The sequence below is a fragment of the Rosa rugosa genome, chromosome 3, assembly GCF_958449725.1.
Source record: "Rosa rugosa chromosome 3, drRosRugo1.1, whole genome shotgun sequence".
NCBI lineage: Eukaryota > Viridiplantae > Streptophyta > Magnoliopsida > Rosales > Rosaceae > Rosa > Rosa rugosa.
Window position 1 is genome coordinate 56,208,573 of NC_084822.1, and position 23,632 is coordinate 56,232,204.

Consider the following 23,632-nt stretch of genomic DNA (forward strand, 5'->3'; position numbering starts at 1 on the left):
TATAAGTTTTCCAAAAATAAAAAATAAAAAAAAAATTCAGTTTTTGATGTGCAAGTTGTTTTACGTATATATTTGATAGAACGGACATGTCGTATGACATGACTCAATTTATTGAAGACTTTTTCCCTACTATCCATGGAACTATGTATATAACTGTACAAAGTACAGTCATGTACAAGCTTAGAGCGTCAGAGTAGAGACAGAAACTGCCCACTCTCTCAGCTCAGGAACCAGAATCTTCAAAGGGCATTGCTACTTAAGAGATACTTCCATTTATCCAGTTCAATACTTCGTGATCGAGCAGTAAGACTCAGTAGGATGATCTGCGATATGGCTGTGGGCAGCGATTGAGCTGGATCAGAGCAATGAAATTGGACTCTTGTGTGCTTTGTTGGAGAGAGGGAATGAATGGGGTTTTTCGCGCCTCCCACTGTTTTGGATCTGCTAAGTTCTACAGTATGGACTATGGGCCCACTTCCTACCTTTTCTATAACCATGCCACTTGCACACTTCACATGGGCCACTAGCCCGTTCAATTTCGAAAATCTCAACTACTTTTTTACTTGAGTCAGTTGAGTGTGTACCCCCCAAAAAAAAAAGAAACGTTTTCTTCAAAAATAATAAAACTAGTCCAACTAATGACTCAATTTTCTTTTAGCAATCCTAAAAGTCACCTGTAGAGAGGAAATAATGATTCAGTCGCCAACTCGTGCATTTTGTCAATCAAGCCTAATAACCAAACTCCATACTCCATTAGTGCACAGAGGGCTGATAGTGTGATATTATTGAAAATGGAAATTGAGTTTCCACAAATACACTTAAAATCAAGTTCACAACCCATCCCTAATTTTCAAAGAGTCAGTTTTTTTATCTTTAATAATTGAAAGTATCGTGGTTTTTGTTCTGTTAGGCTACTAGCTTTTAAAACGTAGAATCAATTTGCATCACTTGGAATTTTTGAATTAAATGTTCTTCATTTTTCACGTCTCATCTAGAGCTCTAAATTATAAATTGTGTTACGAGATAAATAAGAATATAAGATGCACGACAACGTCAATTATTCATAATTCATCTATAAGTGGGACCGGCCCAACCTAAACTATTCTCGTGCCGTGATGGATTTTTGGATTGGACCACAAAAAATATCTTATTGTTTTGTGCTTTCATAGGCAACTCACACAATTGCAACTAATGGCTTTTTGTATTTTCCCAATGAATGAATGTTGCCCAAAAATAATGATAACTTTAGTGTGTGATAGTGATTAATAATCTTTTTGGATGATATTTATTTACCATTTCATAATCGATGTAGACTGTAATTTAGATGGTTGGAACTGGGCAAATTCGTCAGAGTATAAATATAATTTAGATATCCCGCCCAGATCATGTGCATGCATTACATGTGTGAACATGAAGATTCCAACTCTACATGCACCTAAATTATTGCCCCCGTTAGTTTAGTTTAGCACAATAAATAATAAGTAACCCAACAAAAAATAAAATAAAATAAAATAAAAAAATCTTGGCTCTATTATTGAGCTGGATTGCTAAAAGTAAACTGGTCCTGCTTCCTGCGTAGAACATCCAAATTATAGCGCTGAGTTAGTCGTTGATTTTGGTAAGTAGAATTCCCTTTTTGTAATACAAAAACAACAATTAGTCCCTGTTAAAAACATTTGTTTTTACATCATAAGCGACGTGACTAAATGGTGCAAGCAACCTAAATAAAGTCTCTCCAAACCTACGTGGCAATCTCCCAACCCTTACAGAGTTTCAGGCTCATCGGAACCCCGTGATGGAACTGGAAGTCACCGGAGATAAAATTTTAACCCCCCCCCCGCGGTCAAAATTAAAGAAAACGACAACGGCAGCCGTAGATACGACTGGTTATTTCTCTTTGGCCAACAGCGATAGGCTGCTCGCTTTGGACGTTGAATCTTCTCCAGCCTATCATATCTCATCCACATGGGTCCCATCACTCTTCAGTTCAGTGGTAGAGGAATTGGTATTCGTCCCATCCACCTCCTTAATTTCTCATTTTTCCTCGTTAATTACCTTTTACCCCTTGTTAATTGAAAAAGGAAACTTAATAAATTTCAATAATAATTGCGAGAAAAAAAAAGAAAAAAAAAATTATCCTCCAATTTCCACCTTTTGGCTTTATAAAGCACACCCCCACCTCTCCCACTTTCTCCTACACATTCATTTCTCACTCCTCTCCTCTCCTCTCCCAAACAAGACCGCTCTTCCTCCTCGAAACCATGGGTCCGTACCGATCATCATCATCGCCGATCATGGCGATCCTCTTCCTCGCCATGTTCGCCTTGTCCTCCGCCGCCGCCGACATGTCGATCATCGCCTACGACAACAGCCACGCCTCCTCTGCCGGCTGGAGGACCGACGAGGAGGTGATGTCACTGTACGAGGGGTGGTTGGCCAAGCACGGCAAGTCCTACAACGGCTTGGGAGAGAAGGAGAAGCGCTTCCAGATCTTCAAGGACAACCTCAGGTTCATCGACGACCACAACGCTCTCAACCTCAGCTACAAGCTCGGTCTGACTAAGTTCGCCGATCTGTCCAACGAGGAGTACCGGTCAACGTACCTAGGGACCAAGCCCCGCGCTCTGAATAGGCTCTCCAAGACAAAGAGCGACCGGTACGCGCCACGTGTCGGCGATCAGTTGCCTGACGCTGTTGATTGGAGGAAGGAAGGCGTCGTCAACCCTGTCAAAGACCAAGGCCAGTGTGGTGAGTTTCCTTCACTGTCAAATTTTGTTTCTTTTGCTAATTTTCTATTTGTTATTATTAATCAGTTTTTGCTTTGATAAGCGATGATATTTAATTGTTAGTACTTTTGGACTTTTGGTTTGCTTGGTGATAGAGCAAAGGTATGCGATTGGGGCTGGTTGACTTTGATAATCGGATCATTTGTTTGCTTAATCAAAGGGTTTAGCTTGTAATCAACTAGTGAAATTAGAGTCTTGAATCTGTTGATAGCTGATAATTATCGATGACCTCTCAAAGCAGGATTTGCAGTTTAGTTTCCAGGAGTCATGTAATTTCTAAATTTTAATTGCTAAATCCTCCAGATATTTTTGTTTAAATAAAATCTGACAGAAGAATCTTGTTGCCTCATCAGGCCAAAGATTCTTCTTTGGCTGGTTTTGTCGGAAAATAAGCTCTATTCAGCTTTTTTACTATGTGGGCCAACATATTGAGCCCACACCGGAAATTTCTCCTAAAACGAAAAATTAATGAGGCACAGTTTTAGATGTAACTTGGAAAATTTGATTCGAACATTGGAAATTCATTCTACGATTACTCAAAGATAAATTCTATGTTGTGATATGATCTGTCAAATCACATGGAAGGTGGTAAATTTCTAATGCATGCTTATCATGATGGGAAAAAATTATTTTTACTTGGATGCTTTCATGCCTAAAAATTGGTTGTCTAACTTATGCAACTGGATTGAGTAATAACCGTTCAATGTTTATTATATAATGAAGGGAGTTGCTGGGCATTCTCAACAATCTCTGCTGTGGAAGGAATCAATAAGATAGTGACTGGCGATCTTATCTCACTATCTGAGCAGGAGTTGGTTGATTGTGATAAAACTTATAATGAAGGATGCAATGGAGGGCTCATGGACTATGCCTTCGAGTTCATCATTAACAATGGTGGCATTGACAGTGAAGATGACTATCCTTACAAAGGATATGATTCCACATGTGACACCTACAGGGTCAGTATTTGTTCTTAAAACACAAATAAAACAGAGAGCTCATTCTATTTTTATGTGACAAGGACCCATCTTCTCACACTTTTGGTATTTCTTTTTGCAGAAAAATGCCAAGGTGGTTTCAATTGATTCTTATGAAGATGTTCCCACATACGATGAGCAAGCGTTGCAAAAGGCTGTTGCCAATCAGCCAATTGCTGTTGCTATTGAAGGAGGAGGCAGGGAATTCCAGTTATATTCATCAGTAAGTATATTGCTTTACATCACAATATCTTTGTTCTGCTTATTATTGGGGCATCTTGTGAAATAAGTCTAATTGCAAGTTGTGATTGAACTAACTTGTCATTCTCTTTGATTCAACTATTCAGGGTGTGTTTACTGGACGGTGTGGGACAGCACTAGACCATGGTGTTACTGTTGTTGGATACGGCACAGACCATGGCGTTGATTACTGGATTGTGAGGAATTCATGGGGTGCCAGCTGGGGAGAGGCAGGGTACATCAGAATGGAGCGTAATCTGGGTAACACCGCAACCGGGAAATGTGGAATTGCAATGGAGGCTTCTTACCCCGTCAAGGTAGGACAGAATCCCCCTAACCCTGGTCCATCTCCTCCATCTCCGATAAAACCTCCTCAGGTTTGTGACAACTACTTCTCCTGCCCCGAGAGCAACACCTGCTGCTGTATCTATCAGTATGCAAACTACTGCTTTGCTTGGGGATGCTGTCCTCTTGAAGGTGCCACCTGCTGTGATGACCATTATAGTTGCTGCCCATCAGACTACCCCGTCTGCAATGTCAATGCAGGAACCTGTCAGCTGGTCAGATCAACTAAATTTTACTGCTAATGTTTTTACTTGTTCATCTACATGTTTTGCTTACATTGTGTTTGTGCTTGTAACAGAGCAAGGGCAATCCAATGAGTGTGAAGGCATTGAAGCGCACACCGGCTAAAGCTCACTGGACTTTGGGAGGTGGTGCCAAGCACAGCAGTTCTTAAGCAAAACACTCGGTTTCTACAGTGGTAACGAAAGCGAGGAAGGAAGAAAATTCAGAGCTTGCTTGATGTTCTCCTTCTTTGCATAGCGTACAGCTTACTCCTCAAATCCACCGTTTAGATTCCAAGAAGTGGATGGTCTGTTATGGATTATGTCAGATGCTGATCTATTTGTATATACAAGTCTATTTATGTGTTGCATTTGAATTCAAAGAAAAGACATACAGATTGTTGTCAACTACCAATATGCTTTGTATATTCAGAAATTAATTTGGCATTATTGGCTTTCTATAAAAGTGCTTCATTCCAATCCTGTTTGTCATTGATGCTCTTCATTTAGCTATCAATTGCAAATTTGCTACCAAAAAGTTGGAAAAGCAAGCAATGAAATTGAGATACACAAGTATTGACTCCTAAATAATAAGATTCGGAACACAAGATTGTCAGGGAACCTATACAGTGGATCATTGGACTTGATCAATGGATCAGATGCATAGAGTTATCAATGAAGAAAACAACACTCAAGAAAACAAATTAGATTAATGAAACTGATTTTTTTTTCTTTTAATTAACAGAGGAATAATTTGGAGCATCCCCCATCATCCCTTATCGAATCTTATTCTGAAGATCGAACCCGATCTGGATCGCTGGTATGGGGTTGGATCCACTCGGATCTCGTCGTATATCCAGTGAAGATCGAGTGTGGTTTGGTTTCGGATTGCTCAGCAGAGGGTGGCTTTGAGAGTTTCGGTGCTGGGCTTGTTCTCCGGTCTGGGCTCTCGACGATCAGGGTAGAGGTGGTGAGGGATGTGATCTGCTGGTGCTTTGCCGGCGACGTCTGTTCGACGGCGGTCGGTGTCCAAAGGCGGCGTCGGCGACATGGGCTTGGGGGTGCGACAGTGATGGCGGGGCGGCCTGTGCATCATTCATGTTGGGCTGGGTTGAATGTTTGGACCCTTCTGGCCTTAATCAGAATGTGGACCCAGTCTGGGCCTGGGGTACTACTCTTGGTCCATTAGGGTTTGTTTTTAATATTAAAGTTTATAGTTATTTTTATGTTTGCTTGGCAGTTGTTGAGTTAATAAGTTATTACTACCTATATTTGGTAGGATGCAGTGGGCTTGGTCCCGGTCTATGCACTTTGTGTGCCTTGTCTGCTCTAGGTAGGCGGCGAGTTCATTGCTCTGGCAAATGGTCGCACCCTTCTAGTGGCAGTAATGTGTCTGCTCTAGGTAGGCAGCGAGTTCTTTGCTTGGTCAAATGGTCGTTGCCGCCTAGTGGCAGAGTGAAACTAAGTGTCACTGGATTTATATTCTGGTGGCAACATAGTGGAAAAGCTGTGCTATTTGCAATTATGCTTCTTCGTAATAGAATTATCTTTCCGGTATGTCACCACACTTGTAAAGCGAATGGAGTAGCCAATAGAGCACTCTTCGCTAATTGGTGCTTGTTAGAATACATTGTTTTAGTTGAGACTCTTGTTATTATTTCTGGAAGTTCTCATGATGCTTATTGTAATCTGGGGTTTAGGCACCATGTCCCCCCATGTATTATGTGGTTTCATTAATCAAGGCTTGAGGGCAGCCGCACCGGTCCTTATTTAAAAAAAAAAAAAAAATCATATTCTGAAGAAAAAGAAAAGGAAAAAAGTACAAGAATGAGGAGGGAACGTAAAACCAAACTCCTCTAGAAAAAAACTGCAAAAGAAAACAAATTACAAATACAAGAAGAAAGTGAATCAACAAAATTGAAAATTGTTCATGTCCCTCCAGGTGCTATACTTTTTATCCAATAAATTTCTTTATTTGTTAAAAACAGAAGAAGATACTTTTTGTGATCTAGAGATTCCAAATTAAGAGATCAAAGACCACAACGAGAAGCCAAAGAGACTCCAGCCAACGAGCAAAAAATCATCAGTAAGCACCCTACCCCTTAACACCTTCCATGTCAACAATGATATACGAGGCGTAATGTACTTCGACCAAATGCATTTACCCCAATCCATTGAAGGAAGTGGTTGGCGTAAAAATTGAAATGCTAATTTAGCAGTAAGCTCACCTGAAGAAGATGGTGACCATATCAATGTATCATCAAGTGTAGGATTAGTAGCAATAGGAACCTTACTAATCAACTCACACAATGCAGGATAGTGAATTTGAAGTAATTGTGGTAGCTCCCAGGAACCATGATTAATGAAACTAGCCACAGACTCATTAAGGCCATCCACCCCATTATCAATAGCCCCAAAGAAATCAATCAAAGGCTTTCCCATGAAATTATCCTTCCAAAAAGACACCTTTGAACCTGATCCAATAAGCCACCGTGCCTTATTGATGTATGACGAGAATGTGCCCAGTTTAGCCAGAAAACCATAAAAGCAAAGAAGCGGCGTAGAATCAAGAAGAGTGATTGGAAAATAGGTAACTCACGCGTAATGAGATTATTAGCCGCTGGAATATTCAAGAAGATTTGGTTTTGGACCTTTCGAGTTACTCGTACAAAAAGTCAGGTTTTGATTTTGAATCAGATTTGACTAACTTTTGGCCAGAATGTCCGTTTGAGATGCATGATACCTTTCCAGAATGGGAACGACGAGATCTTCAAGACTCACTTAAGTGAGCCCTATCAGATTTAGGCCAAAATGTATCGTCTTAACTCTTAATTATCCGATTCGTGATTTCATATTTTTAGGCTAGTTTTACATTCTTTTTATTTTAGGTTTTCTAGTTTCTTTTGGATTTGTTTTGTTTTAATCCGTGGGCTTTAGGGTTTCATTGTTAGTCGCCCTCTTTTTTTTTTTTTTTTTTTTTTTGATTGATGAGGTTGTCCTAGGGCAAATCCCTTTGACGCAGTCGGAAGTAACCTAGGTTTACCAGCAATAAAACTAAAATAAAGATTCTGGAGTCCACCAGAGATAAAAGAGAAAACTCTTAATTTTGATTGATAATATGATAAAAGATAGTTCTGTAGCCGTTTAAGGTTGCTTATATATGGGAAAGAAACCTTAGGGCAACTAACAATGAAACCCTAAAGCCCACGGATTAAAACAAAACAAATCTAAAATAAACTAGAAAACCTAAAATAAAAAGAATGTAAAACTGGCCTAAAAATATGAAATCACGAATCGGATAATTAAGACGATACATTTTGGCCTAAATCTGATAGGGCTCACTTAAGTGAGTCTTGAAGATCTCGTCGTTCCCATTCTGGAAAGGTATCATGCGTCTCAAACGGACATTCTGGCCAAAAGTTAGTCAAACCTGATTCAAAAGTTAGGGCCAAACGAGTTGGGCTTGGGATGTAATCCTCTACTTTTGTTTAAATGATGCAAGGAACTCAAAATAAAATAAAATATAAAAAAAAAATTACTTCCTAGAGCCTAGTTTTACGGCTTTACCTTTCAGCTTTACATGGTGCTTTTCTGCTTTGTGAAATCTTACGCAGGCAGTTACGCAGGGTGGCCACAACTTAGTATACAGGCGTGGGCGGAATTCATTCGAATGATGACGAAGAGTATTAGTAAAACTTCTACTCTTTCTTTCCTTCCTTCTTTCTTTCTATGGGATTCAATTCAAATTCATATCCCCCCACCTGCGAACGAACCATCCTCCGAACTGCTTATACCCATAAAATTCTTCGTTTCTTTTTCATGTCAACTTATAGCAGGTATGAGTCCATCGATTACGTCCTTGCCGTCAATTTTATCCTTGAAACTTGAGAGTTCAAAGCTAAATTCCTTTTCTTTTACATATTAATTTCTAGTCAGTATGACCGATTACGTCCCCGCCGTCAACTTCATCTTTCAAAGTTCAAAGTTCAAATCAGCCTCGTGCTTGAAGAAGCGAGCTCGCCAGCCATGCAGTTTCCCCTCTGTTTCTCCAGCTAGGCCACTCAGTCAAATATACGAATCTCACATTCACATTCCCACAAATGATGCACCAGTACGACGAATTGTAGTAGTATATATAGGGCACAAATCTATACCATCTTACACAGCTCAAATCCTTCTGCGTGCAAACAACAGTGCTTGCTTACTTCTGATTACCTTGATCAAAGCATTCACTCACGACATATAGTCCAGATGGCCAACAGTTCCAAGCTTCTCTTCTCCTTGTTTGTTCTTGTTCTTGTAATTACCTCTAGTTGGGTTCTGATGGTATCAGAAGCACGTCCTCTGAGAATTGGTAGTGGTTTGTTTGTTATTGATGGGTTGTACATTGAAGCAATGAAGGCTGGTGGAGGTCCAAGTCCTGGTGGAAAAGGTCATGCCTTCAGCAGTTCTCAAATTCTTGGAGGAATCAAAAATGGAGGTCCAAGCTCAGGAGGGAAAGGTCATGGCTTCACAGATTCTCAAATTCTTGGAGGTATCAAAAATGAAGGTCCAAGCTCAAGTGGAAAGGGTCATGCCTTCACTACTTCTCAAACTCTTGGAGGGATCAAAAATGAAGGAGGTCCAAGTCCAGGTGGAAAAGGTCATGGCTTCACCGATTCTCAAATTCTTGGAGGTATCAAAAATGAAGGTCCAAGCTCAAGTGGAAAGGGTCATGCCTTCACTACTTCTCAGACTCTTGGAGGGATCAAAAATGGAGGAGGTCCAAGTCCAGGTGGAAAAGGTCATGGCTTTACGGATTCTCAGATTCTTGGAGGCATCAAAAATGGAGGTCCAAGTCCAGGTGGAAAAGGTCATGGCTTCACTGATTCTCAAACTCTTGGAGGGATCAAAAATGGAGGTCCAAGCTCTGGTGGAAAGGGTCATGCTTTCACCAATTCTCCTACTCTTGGAGGGATTAAAAATGGAGGTCCAAGTCCAGGTGGGAAAGGTCATGCCTTCACTAGTTCGTATCCTACTCTAGGACTTGGAGGGATCAAAGATTCTGGTCCAAGCCATGGAGGCAGTGGAAACTAATGAAGTCCATGCATGGTTGGTTCAAGTCATAAGACAGTAATGATTCTTTCCATTCTATTTTACTAGTAATTCATTCAATTTTTGTTATCCTATTTCATTGATTGATGTCGAGGTGTCTAATCTCTAAGAATAATGTACTGGTTAAAGTCATGTCTACTGTTGGTGTTTGACCACCAAAAAAAAAATGTCTACTCTTGGTGGATCAGGACTAATTCAATTTGTTTGTAATTTTATAGTGGAATATTCTCTGTAATTTAGTTCAATTTATAATGCTTACAAAGATTTAATCATACATTAATTCTTTCTTCATGTAATTTAGTTCGATGAGTCTATTCAATATGTTACTGTGTTTCAATTTTCATATCCACAACCTATCAATTATAATTTCTAATCCGATTATTTAAAGACTTATGCATGGACGTTGCTTAAGCATTTACGTGCATTAAAAATAAAAATGGTACGATTTATTGTTTTGTGTAAATTTATGGTTCATAAAAAATTATTAAATAACATGATCTTATCTACTAAAAACTAATTTGAAGTTGCACAAAAAAGAATTAGTTTGTTTTAATTCCTGAACGAGTACTACAATGAGTGCTAATACGAAAAGTTAAAAAAAGTCTCCAATACAACATTGAGCATTAACGTCCGAATTAGCATCATTGACAAGATCGACCAAATAGCAAAGGAGTAATTCACATCCATGAACTTGTAAATTGTTCATAGCATTTTGATTTTACAAGGAAATAATGTTAACCAAGTATAGAAGGAGGATGACTGCTCAAGGTGGTCAAAATGAGCAAGAACAAAGGTTACCTTCTCCATTTATGTGGGTTCTGAGAACATTGACTTATTACAAGGTATCCAATTTGGGGAGTCCTCCAACGTCGTCGTTTGGCCAGAGCGCGCAAACGACTTCCCGAACAGTAAAACCCCAAATGTCCAGTCCAAGTAGTATAAGAGAGACAAGAAGACAGAACCCAGCAGAAATACAAAACTCCTCAAACCAAAAATGGGACACTCCAAGAGGAGTGATGATGATGATGTCACTACTGACTCCTCTGCCACAGAGTCTGACACTTCTGCCACCAAGACCGATTCCGGCATCGAACATGAAAACGACGACGACGTCTCATCTCCTTCCTCTGATTCATGCCCCTTTGTCGAAGGAGAGAAGGTCCTCGCTTATCACAACACTCACATTTACGACGCCAAGGTAACACTGAACCACTCAAATTTATATTTTAAGGGAATAGGGTAATTTGATTGCTGAGTAATTCTCACTGTGGGCTTTGCGTTTTTACTCTCCAAGGTGATCAAAACTCAATTTAAGAACGAATGGAGGTTTTTTATTCATTACCTTGTAAGTTTCATCTATCTGTTCTCTTATGATTTGATTTCAATCTCTCCATCAAACTTGTCTTGTTTCATTTGCATGTCCCATACTTTTTGTGCCAGACCAAACAAAGCTCCATGCTTTTTTGTTTGTTTTGGGACTAGGATTTCAATTTGGTCTTTGAGGCATTTGATTCATTGTGTAGTTGCATTGCTGTGGTGATATAGTTGTACATCTCTTGATTGTGTACTCTTCTGTGCTGCAGGGCTGGAACAAAAAGTGAGCCTCACTTTCTGCTTACCTATCCCACAAAATTTCCAACCTTTGATTTCATATTTCATGGTCGAGCTGGTGGTGGTTGTTGAGCTTCGCTCTTCTGCAATTAGTGTCCTTTTTATATTTCGGTTATCATTTTCTGTTTCGATTCAATTTTTCATCTTTGTTATGCATGGCATCATAATTTCATTTTTGTTTCCTTTTGAAGATATGCATTTTATAGATGTTATTATGAGAGCATTACATCGTACTAGCAGAGTATTTTAATCAGAGGGGCTTCGGATATATATCAGAGATGAAGGCTTATGCTTAAGCTGCTGACATTTATTTTCGTATGGTTACATCTCTCAGAATGTTCGATTTCATGTCACTTTTTGACCATCTCTCCCTCTTTTTTTTTTTTTCCCTCATCAGTTGGGATGAGTGGGTACGCCTCGACCGTTTATTGAAATATACTGAAGAGAATGTGGAGAAACAGAAGCTCGCCAGAATGAAAGACGGAACAGACAAGAATCCAAAGCTATCACGCACATCACTGACTAAACTAAAAAGTTATAATGGTTGGGTTTATGATCTTTAATCTTTCCCTTCTGTTGGTTTTATTTATCTGATGTAGTGGCGGAACACAATAGGATCTTTTTATTGTCTTCGGCTCAATCCTTTTAGTAAAAGATTGGGCCGAGTTTAATTTCAATTCAATTAAGAGAACTAACAGTAAGTAATTACTGAATTACAAAGTTTTTTTTTTCTTCCTTCATTAAGTTTTGAACGAAGAACAGAAATGGTTAGCCTAATAATGAAGAAACTCTCTCATGTGATCTAAAGCCTACCATATTTTTGTAACCTTTGCTGCCCTTTAAAGAGGTGGAAAGAAAGACCAAGTCATGACTTAACTTTTCTACCATGTGGATAGGAGTATATATAAAGTAACAACAGGGTTATTGAATTCCTTTCTATAGAAAAGAAGTATGATAGGGCACAGTACCTCATGATCATAGCTTGGATATGTTTCTTGAGTTAGGCTTATAACAGATTACATTCTTATATACTGTCCTTGCCTTGCAATATCTATGTAAATCATATTCTATGTTCTTGCATTTGATATGAAATTATCTGCAGGGGCAAGAGGCAAGAAGAGAAAGAATGACTCTGTCGTTAAGGTATCCTCTGATTATGTTACCTAAAGCATCCTTAGCATGTGCATGAGCTTGCTGCTTCCAGATATCAGTTTGGTTACTATACTGATGTTTATTATGTTATTGAAGACCAACACAAATTATCTCTTGGTTTAGTCATAAAATTTCAAGTTACAGATTTTGAGCTTTTCTTTTTCTTTCTTTGTTTTGTTATTATTTGTTATTTATTTAATTTTATATTAAAGGGTGCGATACGCTTGGAAGAACTTGTGATTCGAATGCCACATGCTTTAAGGAAACAACTAGTTGATGATTGCGAATCAGTTACTCATCTGGGCAAGGTAGATATGTTCCTTTCCATACAACATTTTAAACAATGCCTTAAATTATCTTTCTGGAAGTGGCTTTATATAATTTTATTTGGTTCTTTTCTCTTAGTCAGTTATACTCTCCAAGTTTTCTATTTTTGTCACAACTAAAATTAAATACCTGTATTCTTTTCCTATTCTGTTGGCGTAAAGAATATGTGATTGGTCAGAAGTCTCGAGCAGGAAGTGTCCGTTAAAACTAAAATTGTTAGCTCCTGCCAGTTTGTCCAAGTGACTTTGATGAATTGTTTAATCATTAATTTAACTATCATGTTTCTTGTGGACAATCATCATACCTCTCATGGTGAGATGAAAGACACTCGGCCATCTTTGTTGTCTGTCTTAGTTTTGCAGTACATACTACAAGTATTATACGGGATGAAAGGATAAGTTAGCTATATCATTTACCATGTAAATAACTTAAGCCATTTTAAAGACTGGAATGTAGTCTTTAGACTGCATTATGGAATCGCTAATGGCACTGGTTTTAAACTTCTAATTATTTTTATTTGTTTGGTTATGGTAATGTAGAGATTAAATGTTGCATATGGAGTCCTACTAGGATGGATTAGTTGTTTTTGGGGCATATACTTGTTGAATGGTGGGTCTGGCATATTTCAGATGTTATTATGTGCATAGCTTCTGATGTTCTTAATTCTGATGCATCCTCCCATTGCATTGTAAATCTCCCAAAAAAAAAAATTGCCCAAATTATATCCCATATTCACTTGTTATGAATTTCCACGTAATGATATCCCATATATTCAGGCCCATATCCATTCTTGCAGCTTGTTAAACTTCCCCGGACTCCAAATGTTGATGACATACTGAAGAAGTATCTAGAATACAGATCAAACAGCGATGATTTGTAAGTTTTCTTTCATGTTATTACTCTCTCTTTGCATCCTATATTTCCTTCCTTTTCTTTTCTTATTCTAAACTGGCACCAGTTTACGCCACGAATCCATTTATGTAAAATAACAACGAGGGAGAGTAAATTACTATGTTATTTTCCTCAAGTAGCTAAAAGGGACTACCAAACAACACTTCCATCTGACATCTAAGGTGATATCTTTTTATTATCTTGTACTAGTAGGTTTATTAACTCGGTCAAAGCAGGTTTAATCAGTAATATTGGTACTTGCAATAAACTGTTCACATCTATGTCTATATGCCAATTTAAAAAAACAAATAAATTGTCTTAACCCTCAGAACTATACTGTATTGCAATTGAAGTCACCTATGTGAACAGTGTATAGAATCCAATTTGCATTTGTGCAATTCATTTTTGGTTTAATGTTCTTCAAATTTACGCAAAAAATCAATCTTTTATTTGGACTATCTTAATGTGTATCTAGGAAAGCTCATTCAGTTGAAGAAATTCTGAAAGGACTATGTTGCTACTTTGACAAAGCATTGCCAGTTATGCTTCTTTACAAAAATGAGCGTCCGCAGTATGAGAAAGCAATTGCAGATAATGTCTCTCCTTCGTCTGTATACGGTGCTGAGCACCTATTACGCCTCTTTGGTATGAACATAGTTTGTAACTTATTAACTCCATTATTTGTTTTCATAAATTGTGTATTTTGAAATAATGCTGTAATTAAAAGATCGTTTTCACCGTATTTTTGGCTTGGTATTGATTTCATTTTTTTTTCTCAGCTGCTTCTTCTTATTTACTAACAAACTACATGGATAATGGTTTTTATATAAAAGAAGATTGCAATTATAACTTAGTGTTACTGGCATTCGTTGGTGAATTCCATGCGGATGCCACATGTTTTCTTGTATTCATCAATAACGATGCTGATGTTGCTTGGTTGCTTACTGGAGTTTTGGCAGTTGAAGCTTTTCGTTACAATAAGCTTGTTATGTAATTTTCTGGGATTTGCAGTTAAACTGCCCGAGTTATTGGTTGAGGCTAACATTGAAGAGGAGACTTTGAAAGAGCTGCTGCAAAGATTGGCCGACTTTCTCAAGTACCGACTTCAACTTTCTTCTAAATAGATAGATATTGTTTCTTCACAGTTGCGGAGGTTCTAATAACCTCGTTAGTTCTGTTTCGACATCATTCTTACTCTCTGATATATGATGTCATGTAGGTTCCTACATAAGAACCAGAGTGCATTCTTCCTCTCTTCCTACCATGTACCAGAAGATACTGAAATCAGCACCAACAAACAAGATGACTAAGCAGGGACATATTTGCAACAATTCGTACATAATACTGTAGAACTACAGCTGTTGTGTGATATCTTGGCACCGATTTGAACTTTTTCCGAGCTCCAAAAGCAGGTGACCGTTAATGTGCTTGTATTCGCCGTATAATGTATTGCAATTGACTGCGCAGGTAACATGTTTTTTCAACATATACCGTGTGCCTTGTAAAACTTCTCTAGTAAAATATGACCGACGGTGGAGGTTGCACCTTTTGTTCTAGTTCTAAGTTGCAACAATCTTTGACTATCAGTTAAGATGGGAACAAAGTTACAGACAATCAAGTTGTTATCAGAAGTTGGACGTAATAGTTTTTTTTTTTTTTTTTTTTAAAGCAGTTGCTTCAATTTTAAAGTGATTAACACAGCCTTCTAAGATGAGGCCCGACCGTAGCAAACTCCATTTCTGCAAGAAGTTGCTACATGCCATCGACTGGTTTTACATGACTTGAGGTCTCATGAGTTAAAACCTTGTCATACGACATTGCATTGAATATTGAAAACGTATTTGGTGCGGCAGATGGGTGGAACATCAAAAACTATAATCGAACGTGACCATTTTTTCCTCTCCGAATCACCATCGGCCTCCTTCAATTCAGTCGACCGTGTGAATGTTCTATTAGTACAAATGCCATTGTCTTTGATCATCTTTCTACTCTAACATATCAACTCTGTTCAAACTCCTTTTCTTTTGGTCGTGTGTCCTCTCTGTGAGTTCATTCCATGGATCCTCTGTTTCTCATTCTACTTCTCTCTCTGGCCATCACTTCTCCAACTTAATCTTCAACCTCCGACGCATTGAGTGAAGGATCATCCCTCTCTGTTGAGAAACCAGAAGATGTCCTGATTTCACCTGGTGGTGTTTTCACCGCCGGCTTTCATCAAGTTGGCAACAATTCATATTGCTTTGCCATTTGGTTCAACGAGCCATCATCATCGTCATCACCAGTCTCCTACCAGAACCGAAGCGCTCAAAGCTCTCCCTCCTCAAAACTGGTAATCTCATCTTAACTGATGCTGCTCAATCCCATGTTTGGACTACAACCACCACCTCAATCTTCCCTGCCCGTTTAAGCCTCCACGACTCCAGTAATCTGGTTCTGCTTAATCTGAAGACGAAGGTTGTTCTATGGCAGAGCTTTGACTCCCCAACTGATACCCTTCTTCCACTCCAACCATTCACCAGAACCGCCATACTTGTCTCCTCCAGAAGCCAGATCAACTTCTCCTCTGGCTTCTATAAGCTCTTTTTCAACAATGATAACCTTCTCCGGCTACTCTTTGACGGCCCTGAGATTTCTAGTGTCTACTGGCCCAACCCTGCATATGTGAGCTGGGATAATGCAAGGTCTACTTACAACAGCAGTAGAACTGCCGTGTTTGATTCCTTCGGCAGTTTTGCCTCTTCGGACAATCTGACTTTTCTTGCAGCTGATTATGGTGCAAAGTTGCAGAGAAGATTGACTATTGATTTTGATGGAAATGTTCGATTGTATAGCCGAAAAATGCCAGGAGAGAGTTGGATGGTTTCATGGCAAGCCTTTTCAGACCCTTGTGTGATACATGGAATTAATTTGTGGAGCTTACAGCCTCTGCAGCTACGATCCCAGTTCTGGGAGGAAATGCTCTTGCCTTCCAGGATATCAGATGGAAAATCATACTGATTGGTCTCTGGGGTGTCAACCGAAGTTTCAATTCTCTTATGTGAAGGTGAGTCTCGTTTCTCCAACTTACGCAAGTTGAGTTCTATGGTTATGATTATAATGAGTACCAAAATTATAGCTATGGTGATTGTGAGAAAAGATGTTTGGAACTGGATAACTGCAAGGGGTTTCAGTACACGTTTGATTCTGGTGTTTATAAGTGTAATCCCAAGACGCAGTTGCGAAGTGGGCACAGGTGGAACACTCAAGGTTACTTCTATCTGAGACTGCCAAGGCTCACCTCTTCTCTAACACAGACATAAAGCCCCTGAAGAACCTTGGTTTTAGTTGCAAAGAAAAAGTTGTTGATCTCGAGAGGGAGTATGTTAAAGATCGAGTCAGTAAGCCGGTGAAATTCGGATTCCTGCTCTGGTTTGCCTATGGAGTTGGGGGAGTTGAAATCATTTGTATCATTTTTGTTTGGGGTTTATTGAGCAGTACATTCTCAAAATCAAATGAAGATATTCACGGCTACCTTCTTACTGCAACCGGGTTCAAAAGATTTAGCTACGCTGAGCTCAAGACTGCAACGCGGGGTTTTAGTGAAGAAATTGGGAGAGGAGCAGGAGGAGCTGTTTAAAAAGGCATATTGGCTGATCAGCGAGTGGCAGCGATTAAGCTGCTCAGTGAAGCTAACCAAGCAGAAGCAGAATTTCTAGCAGAAGCTAGTACTATTGGGAAGGTGAATCATATGAACTTGATCGAGATGTGGGGAGATTGCTCAGAGGGAAGGCACAGGCTTCTTGTTTATGAGTACATGGAGCATGGTTCCTTGGCACAGAAGTTAGCTTCCCATGAGCTTGATTGGGAGAAGAGGTTTGAGATTGCTGTTGGCACTGCAAAGGGTCTAGCTTATTTGCACGAAGAGTGCTTGGAGTGGGTTCTACATTGTGATGTAAAGCCTCAAAACATACTGTTGGACTCCAATTTTCAACCAAAGGTTGCAGATTTCGGGCTCTCCAAGATTCTTAACAGAGATGAGCTCAGGAATTCAAGCTTTTCGAGGATACGAGGAACCAGAGGTCACATTGCTCCGGAGTGGGTGTATAATCTTCCCATCACATCCAAAGTGGATGTATACAGCTATGGAGTGGTTGTATTGGAGATGGTGACCGGAAAGAACTCGACAATGGATGTGGAAATCAGTGATGGTGAGCAGAGAAGACTAATTATGTGGGTGAGGGAGAAACTAAATGGAACTGAAATTGCGTCCAGAATGGAAGAGATCATAGATCCCTCGTTTGAAGGCAACTATGATGTGGAAAAGATGGAAATTTTGTTAACAGTAGCTTTACATTGTGTGGAAGAAGACAAAGATTCAAGACCAACCATGAGTCAAGTCGTTGAGATGCTTCAACACCACGGCAAAGAATCTCAGTGGCAATGAGTTTGTTGCAGTTGACGAGTTTTTGGTAAAAACTTCTAATGAATGTACTCTCTAGATAGTTCATATTGTAATTCTATTTCCTCCCTTGCATATGTTTTGATTTTGTAAATGCTTCATGCATGTTCACCTGTAATGTGATGCTAATTTGGATAGAAATAAATCTTTTGAAGAACAGAAGTAACATTTTCTGAGCTGCGAGTATTCTGTCGTTGCTAAAAAGCATGCCAGCTTACTCGTCATTCGTGGCGTATTATAATATAATCTTCCCATCACATCCAAAGTGGATGTATACAGCTATGGAGTGGTTGTATTGGAGATGGTGACCGGAAAGAACCCGACAATGGATGTGGAAATCAGTGATGGTGAGCAGAGAAGACTAATTATGTGGGTGAGGGAGAAACTAAATGGAACTGAAATTGCGTCCAGAATGGGAGAGATCATAGATCCCTCGTTTGAAGGCAACTATGATGTCGAAAAGATGGAAATTTTGTTAACAGTAGCTTTACATTGTGTGGAAGATCGAAGACAAAGATTCAAGACCAACCATGAGTCAAGTCGTTGAGATGCTTCAACACCACGGCAAAGAATCTCAGTGGCAATGAGTTTGTTGCAGTTGACGAGTTTTTAGTAAAAACTTCTAATGAATGTACTCTCTAGATAGTTCATATTGTAATTCCCCTAATTCTATTTCCTCCCTTGCATATGTTTTGATTTTGTAAATGCTTCATGCATGTTCACCTGTAATGTGATGTTAATTTGGATAGAAATAAATCTTTTGAAGAACTGAAGTAACATTTCTGAGCTGCAAGTATTCTTTAGTCGCTAAAAAGCATGCTGGCCTAATCGTCATTCGTGGCGTACTGTATAATATGATACGAAACTCCAATGTGTTCAAAAATATGTTTTGTGCCGGCCAGTCATGGTTTTTTCTATATTTGGAACAGTACAGGCAGTCAGCTGTGCCTTTCCAAGCAACTTGATGATAAATTTAGGGCCGGGGATTCTGGAAAAAGCAGGTTGGAAGTATCTGGCCGGCATCTACCATTAGTACCAGAAGTCCCACACAATAATTCATGTAAATAATGTCGTGTAAATCCGACGACTTCCAAGCATCAACCGCACGACTTGAAGATGTTAACATCCAACAGATTACTATAAAATTAATTACTACTGTATTTCACACGTAACATGATCTCATAACCAAATTTGACTATATTATGAATGGAAAGTGGTCAAATTCTCCAAAAAATCACAAGGTGATATCATGAGGTCATGACCCATTGACCACGTTATGATATGGTCTATATTTAGAAGTGGCTGTTGCCGGTACCAATACTCTTGGATCATGGCTGCTCTGTTTCACATTCTTCTTCTTTTTCTTGCAATTTATTTCCAAATCTCGTCTTCAACGTCCGACACTCCGAATGAAGGCTCATCCTTATCTGTAGAGAAACCAGACGATGTTTTAACTTCACCGGATGGAGTTTTCACCGCCGGGTTTCACCAAGTCGGCAACAATTCATTTTGCTTTGCTATTTGGTTCAGTGAGCCATTTGACCACTACAAAAACAGAACCATAGTCTGGACGGCCAACCGTGACCAACCAGTCAATGGCAAACACTCAAAGCTCTCCCTCCTCAAAACTGGTGATCTCATCTTAACCGACGCTGGTCAATCCATTGTTTGGTCCACAGCCACCACTTCAGTCTCACAGGCGAACTTAAGCCTCCACAATTCCGGCAATCTTGTTTTACTAAACTCGGAGCATGTCATTCTATGGCAGAGCTTTGATCACCCTACTGATACTCTTCTTCCAGACCAACCACTCACCAGAAGCACAATCCTTGTCTCCATGAGAAGCCCGAGCAACTACTCCTCTGGCTTCTACAAGCTCTTCTTTGACAATGACAACCTTCTCCGGCTACTCTTCGACGGTCTTGAGATTTCAAGTGTGTATTGGTTTGAGCCATGGCAAACAGACCGAACAGCCAGAAGGTCCAAAGACAACAACAGTAGAGTTGCCGTTATGGATTCCTTAGGCAAGTTTACTTCATCAGACAAATATACTTTGATCGCTTCCGATTATGGTGTAGCTTCGCAAAGAAGACTGACGGTTGATTGTGATGGAAATGTTCGGTTGCACAGCCGGGCCAAACCCGGAGACAGATGGGTTGTGACAGGGCAGATCATGGAAAATGCTTGTATGATTCATGGGGTTTGTGGTCCTAATAGTGTGTGTGACTATGAGCCTAGTACTGGAAGAAAATGTTCTTGCATTCCTGGTTACAAAATGGCAAACTATACTGATTGGTATTATGGTTGTGAACCTGAGTTCAATTACACTTGCGGCAGAGGTGATCAGTCCAGTTTCTTCAAGCTTTCGAGGCTCGACTTTTACGGGTATGATTTCGGATACTTCCCCAACTACACATTCATGCAGTGTGAGGATGTCTGTTTGCAGCTGTGTAACTGCAAGGGTTTCCAATATTCTTCCCGCAGTAAAGACTCTCCAAACTCCCGCAGTAGTATATATAGCTGTTATCCGAAAACGGTGTTGCTCAATGGATACAGGTCTCCAAGCTTTTTTGGAGACATATATTTGAGAGTGCCAAAGATCCATCTGTCATCTTATGGATTGCCACAAGAAGAATATAGGTTGCGTTGCTTAGATAAGGTGGTTGAGCTAGATAGGAGCTATGAGAAGAGCCATGTAACTGGTCTAGAGAAATTTTTGCTGTGGTTTGCCTGTGGAGTTGGAGGGTTTGAGATCATTTGTATACTTTTGGTTTTGGGTTTAATAACTCAAAATCGGAGAGATTCCAATGAGGATAAGCACGGCTACCTTCTTGCTGCAACTGGATTCAAGAGGTTTAGCTACTCTGAGCTTAAGAAGGCGACGCGGGGTTTTAGTGAAGAAATTGGAAGAGGAGCAGGAGGTGTTGTTTACAAAGCTGTGTTGGCTGATCATCGAGTTGCAGCGATCAAGAGGCTTAATGAAACCAACCAAGGAGAAGGTGAGTTTTCAGCAGAAATCAACACTATTGGGAGGCTGAACCATATGCATTTGATTGAGATGTGGGGATATTGCTCGGAGGGAAAGCACAGGCTTCTTGTTTATGAGTACATGGAGCATGGTTCCTTGGCACAAAAGTTAGCTTCCAATGTCCTTGATTGGGAAAAGAGGTTTGAGATTGCTCTAGGCACTGCAAAGGGTCTTGCTTATTTGCATGAAGAATGTTTGGAGTGGGTTTTACATTGTGATGTTAAGCCTCAAAACATACTCTTGGACTCCAATTATCAACCAAAGGTTGCAGATTTTGGCCTATCCAAGCTCCTCAACAGAGATGACCTTAAGAACTGGAGCTTTTCGAGGATACGAGGAACTAGAGGTTACATTGCTCCGGAGTGGGTTTACAATTTGCCTATCACATCCAAAGTGGATGTGTACAGCTATGGGGTTGTGGTGTTGGAGATGGTGACCGGAAAGAACCCGATTAAGCCGGATGTGGATGTCATTGATGGCGAGCAGAGAAGGCTGATCATGTGGGTGAGGGAGAAATTACATAATGGAACTTCTGCTAGTGAAATTGAAGCTCGGATAGGAGACGTCATAGACCCTTCGTTTGAAGGTAAATATGATGTAAAAAAGATGGGGATTCTGTTCGAAGTGGCTTTACATTGCGTAGAGGAAGACAGAGACGCGAGACCAACTATGAGCCAAGTCGTTGAGATGCTTGTGCTGGTTGACAAGGACCAAGAGCATTAGCGCAAGATAGTGACTGGAGGCTTTGCTGTGTCATGATGTATTTAACAATCTATCATACAAAAATAAAGTTTTTTGTTGTTGTAAATATTAATGTGGCTATTCATGTAATAGTTATTAGTGTTGCATGATATACATCAATTAGGATTAATTGGTGATTGATTGAATATAATTAGTAATGTATTGATTTGTAATCATATGAGTTTTTGGTGTAACCGTTAAATAGTTACCTTTTGTATACATGAGGTAATCCTATATAAACCTCAAGGTGAGACAAATAAAAACACACTTCATTCTCTGAGTCCAAACTCTTTCTCTCTCTCTCTCTCTCTCTCTCTAAATTCTTTTACTTTTGTTTTACAACATTTTTTAATTTTTTTATAAAAAGAAATGAAGATATTTTCGTGATGGTTGTCGATTATTTTGAATAGAAACTGATATTATTAGAATCAATAGACAAAAGTTAGAGTATACACACTTACACATGAATTTTGGCAAGAAAATTAAAAAAATAAAACTTATCTAAGCAAATGTAGATCATTCAGATCGAAGAGACACTCACAATTAAACAAGCGTAAACGAACAAGGATAACCTTGCCTCCTAAGGAAAAGAAATCCTTCAACTAGCCTTTACCTACCAATCACGGAATTATAGTACAAGAAAGAAAACTAGAAACATTTCAGAGAGCTTATAGAAGCCCTCCCTACTGGTCGATTGAAAACAAAGAATGCATAATAGGGTACTATAAGAAAAATTGTTTTTTACTACGCGCAATTTACGGCGCACATTGATGCATGCCGTAAAAGATATTTTACAGCACACATTTGACGCATGCTGTAAAAGTTATATCAATTACAACACACCTTTGATGCATGCCGTAAAAGTGATATGTATTTAGTCTTTTATGACACACATTTAATCCACGCCATAAATATTACAACACATTTACAGCGTATTTTTATTGCACGGTGTAAAAGTAATGTGTATTTAGTTTTTTTAGGGCACACATTTAATGCATGTTGTACATATTACAATACACTTACAGAGCACTTTTATTGCACGCAGTAAAAGTGATGTGTATTTAGTTTTTTTTACGGCACACGGGCCTTAAATGATAGGGTTTTTATCCATTTACTCTAATTCTAGAGAATTTTTTTCCCACTTACCCTATTAAGTTTTTTTAATTCCCCCTTACCCATAAAGACTCTAATAAGGTCTTCCTTGATACCCAATTAAGTTTTTTTATTTTTTTTAAGACTATTTTACCCTCACCCTTTTGTTAGAGAGAGAAAATGGAAGAGAGAGAAGCCATAGGAGACTTCGCCTGAGTCTGGTCACCGGTCACCGGCCGTCCTCCATTGGACTTATCTGGAAATCTCGCCGGATGTCGCTAAAGAGGTCGTCGGAGATCTCATAGGTCGCCGGAAAAGTTTATTGCCCCCAAATAGACCTTAATTTATTAGGGGGTAATAGAGGTCTATTGAAGGGCATAAGAGGTTGGCAATAGAGGAGAGGTTTATGAAACCTCACCGGAAGTTCTCAAAGAGGTTGTCGGAGATCTTATATCGGACCGGAGAGGTTTATTACCCCAATAGACTTGTATTGCCCCCCAATAGACTTTTCAGTCGCCGGAATGAGAACTAATCTCCCTAAAATTAAACAAATAAAACTTTGATTAAGGAAAAAAAAAAGGAGATTACATCAATTCAAAATATTTATTACCCCCCAATAGACATTTAACAGACATCTATTGCCCCCCAATAGCCCTGTATTACGAGATAATAAAACTTTTTTTTTCTTT

The 23,632-nt window shown here is 39.3% G+C and overlaps 5 protein-coding genes and 1 pseudogene across 6 annotated transcripts; 5 read left to right on the forward strand and 1 right to left on the reverse strand.

The window, feature by feature from the left end:
- Positions 1-2,189: 2,189 nt before the first annotated feature.
- On the forward strand, positions 2,190-5,049 carry LOC133736370 (cysteine proteinase mucunain-like). The gene is made up of 5 exons (XM_062163827.1): positions 2,190-2,748; positions 3,510-3,745; positions 3,846-3,986; positions 4,111-4,563; positions 4,647-5,049. Exons 1-5 carry the CDS (start codon positions 2,262-2,264, stop codon positions 4,740-4,742), a joined length of 1,413 nt encoding a protein of 470 aa, XP_062019811.1. The 5' UTR covers positions 2,190-2,261; the 3' UTR covers positions 4,743-5,049.
- A 1,542-nt stretch (positions 5,050-6,591) lies between these two features.
- LOC133737984 (uncharacterized) lies at positions 6,592-7,011 on the reverse strand. The gene has a single exon (XM_062165431.1). The coding sequence runs from the start codon at positions 7,009-7,011 to the stop codon at positions 6,592-6,594; it is 420 nt and encodes a 139-aa protein (XP_062021415.1).
- Positions 7,012-8,515: 1,504 nt separating this feature from the next.
- On the forward strand, positions 8,516-9,824 carry LOC133735800 (putative glycine-rich cell wall structural protein 1). Its single transcript, XM_062163230.1, has one exon. The coding sequence runs from the start codon at positions 8,821-8,823 to the stop codon at positions 9,643-9,645; it is 825 nt and encodes a 274-aa protein (XP_062019214.1). The 5' UTR covers positions 8,516-8,820; the 3' UTR covers positions 9,646-9,824.
- Positions 9,825-10,511: 687 nt separating this feature from the next.
- Positions 10,512-15,200, forward strand: LOC133739099 (protein MRG1-like). Of its 2 annotated transcripts, XM_062166821.1 has the most exons (10): positions 10,512-10,861; positions 10,958-11,008; positions 11,247-11,260; positions 11,672-11,817; positions 12,377-12,417; positions 12,639-12,734; positions 13,550-13,629; positions 14,120-14,289; positions 14,656-14,740; positions 14,864-15,200. In XM_062166821.1, the coding sequence occupies exons 1-10, from the start codon at positions 10,658-10,660 to the stop codon at positions 14,952-14,954; spliced, it is 978 nt and encodes a 325-aa protein (XP_062022805.1). In that variant the 5' UTR covers positions 10,512-10,657; the 3' UTR covers positions 14,955-15,200. The 2 variants fall into 2 exon arrangements, with proteins under 2 accessions (XP_062022805.1, XP_062022806.1); XM_062166822.1 differs by lacking the exon at positions 10,958-11,008.
- A 141-nt stretch (positions 15,201-15,341) lies between these two features.
- Positions 15,342-18,258, forward strand: LOC133739098 (putative receptor protein kinase ZmPK1; annotated as a pseudogene).
- Positions 18,259-19,312: 1,054 nt separating this feature from the next.
- Positions 19,313-22,119, forward strand: LOC133738661 (putative receptor protein kinase ZmPK1). The gene has a single exon (XM_062166239.1). It carries the CDS (start codon positions 19,359-19,361, stop codon positions 21,831-21,833), a length of 2,475 nt encoding a protein of 824 aa, XP_062022223.1. The 5' UTR covers positions 19,313-19,358; the 3' UTR covers positions 21,834-22,119.
- Positions 22,120-23,632: the final 1,513 nt, after the last annotated feature.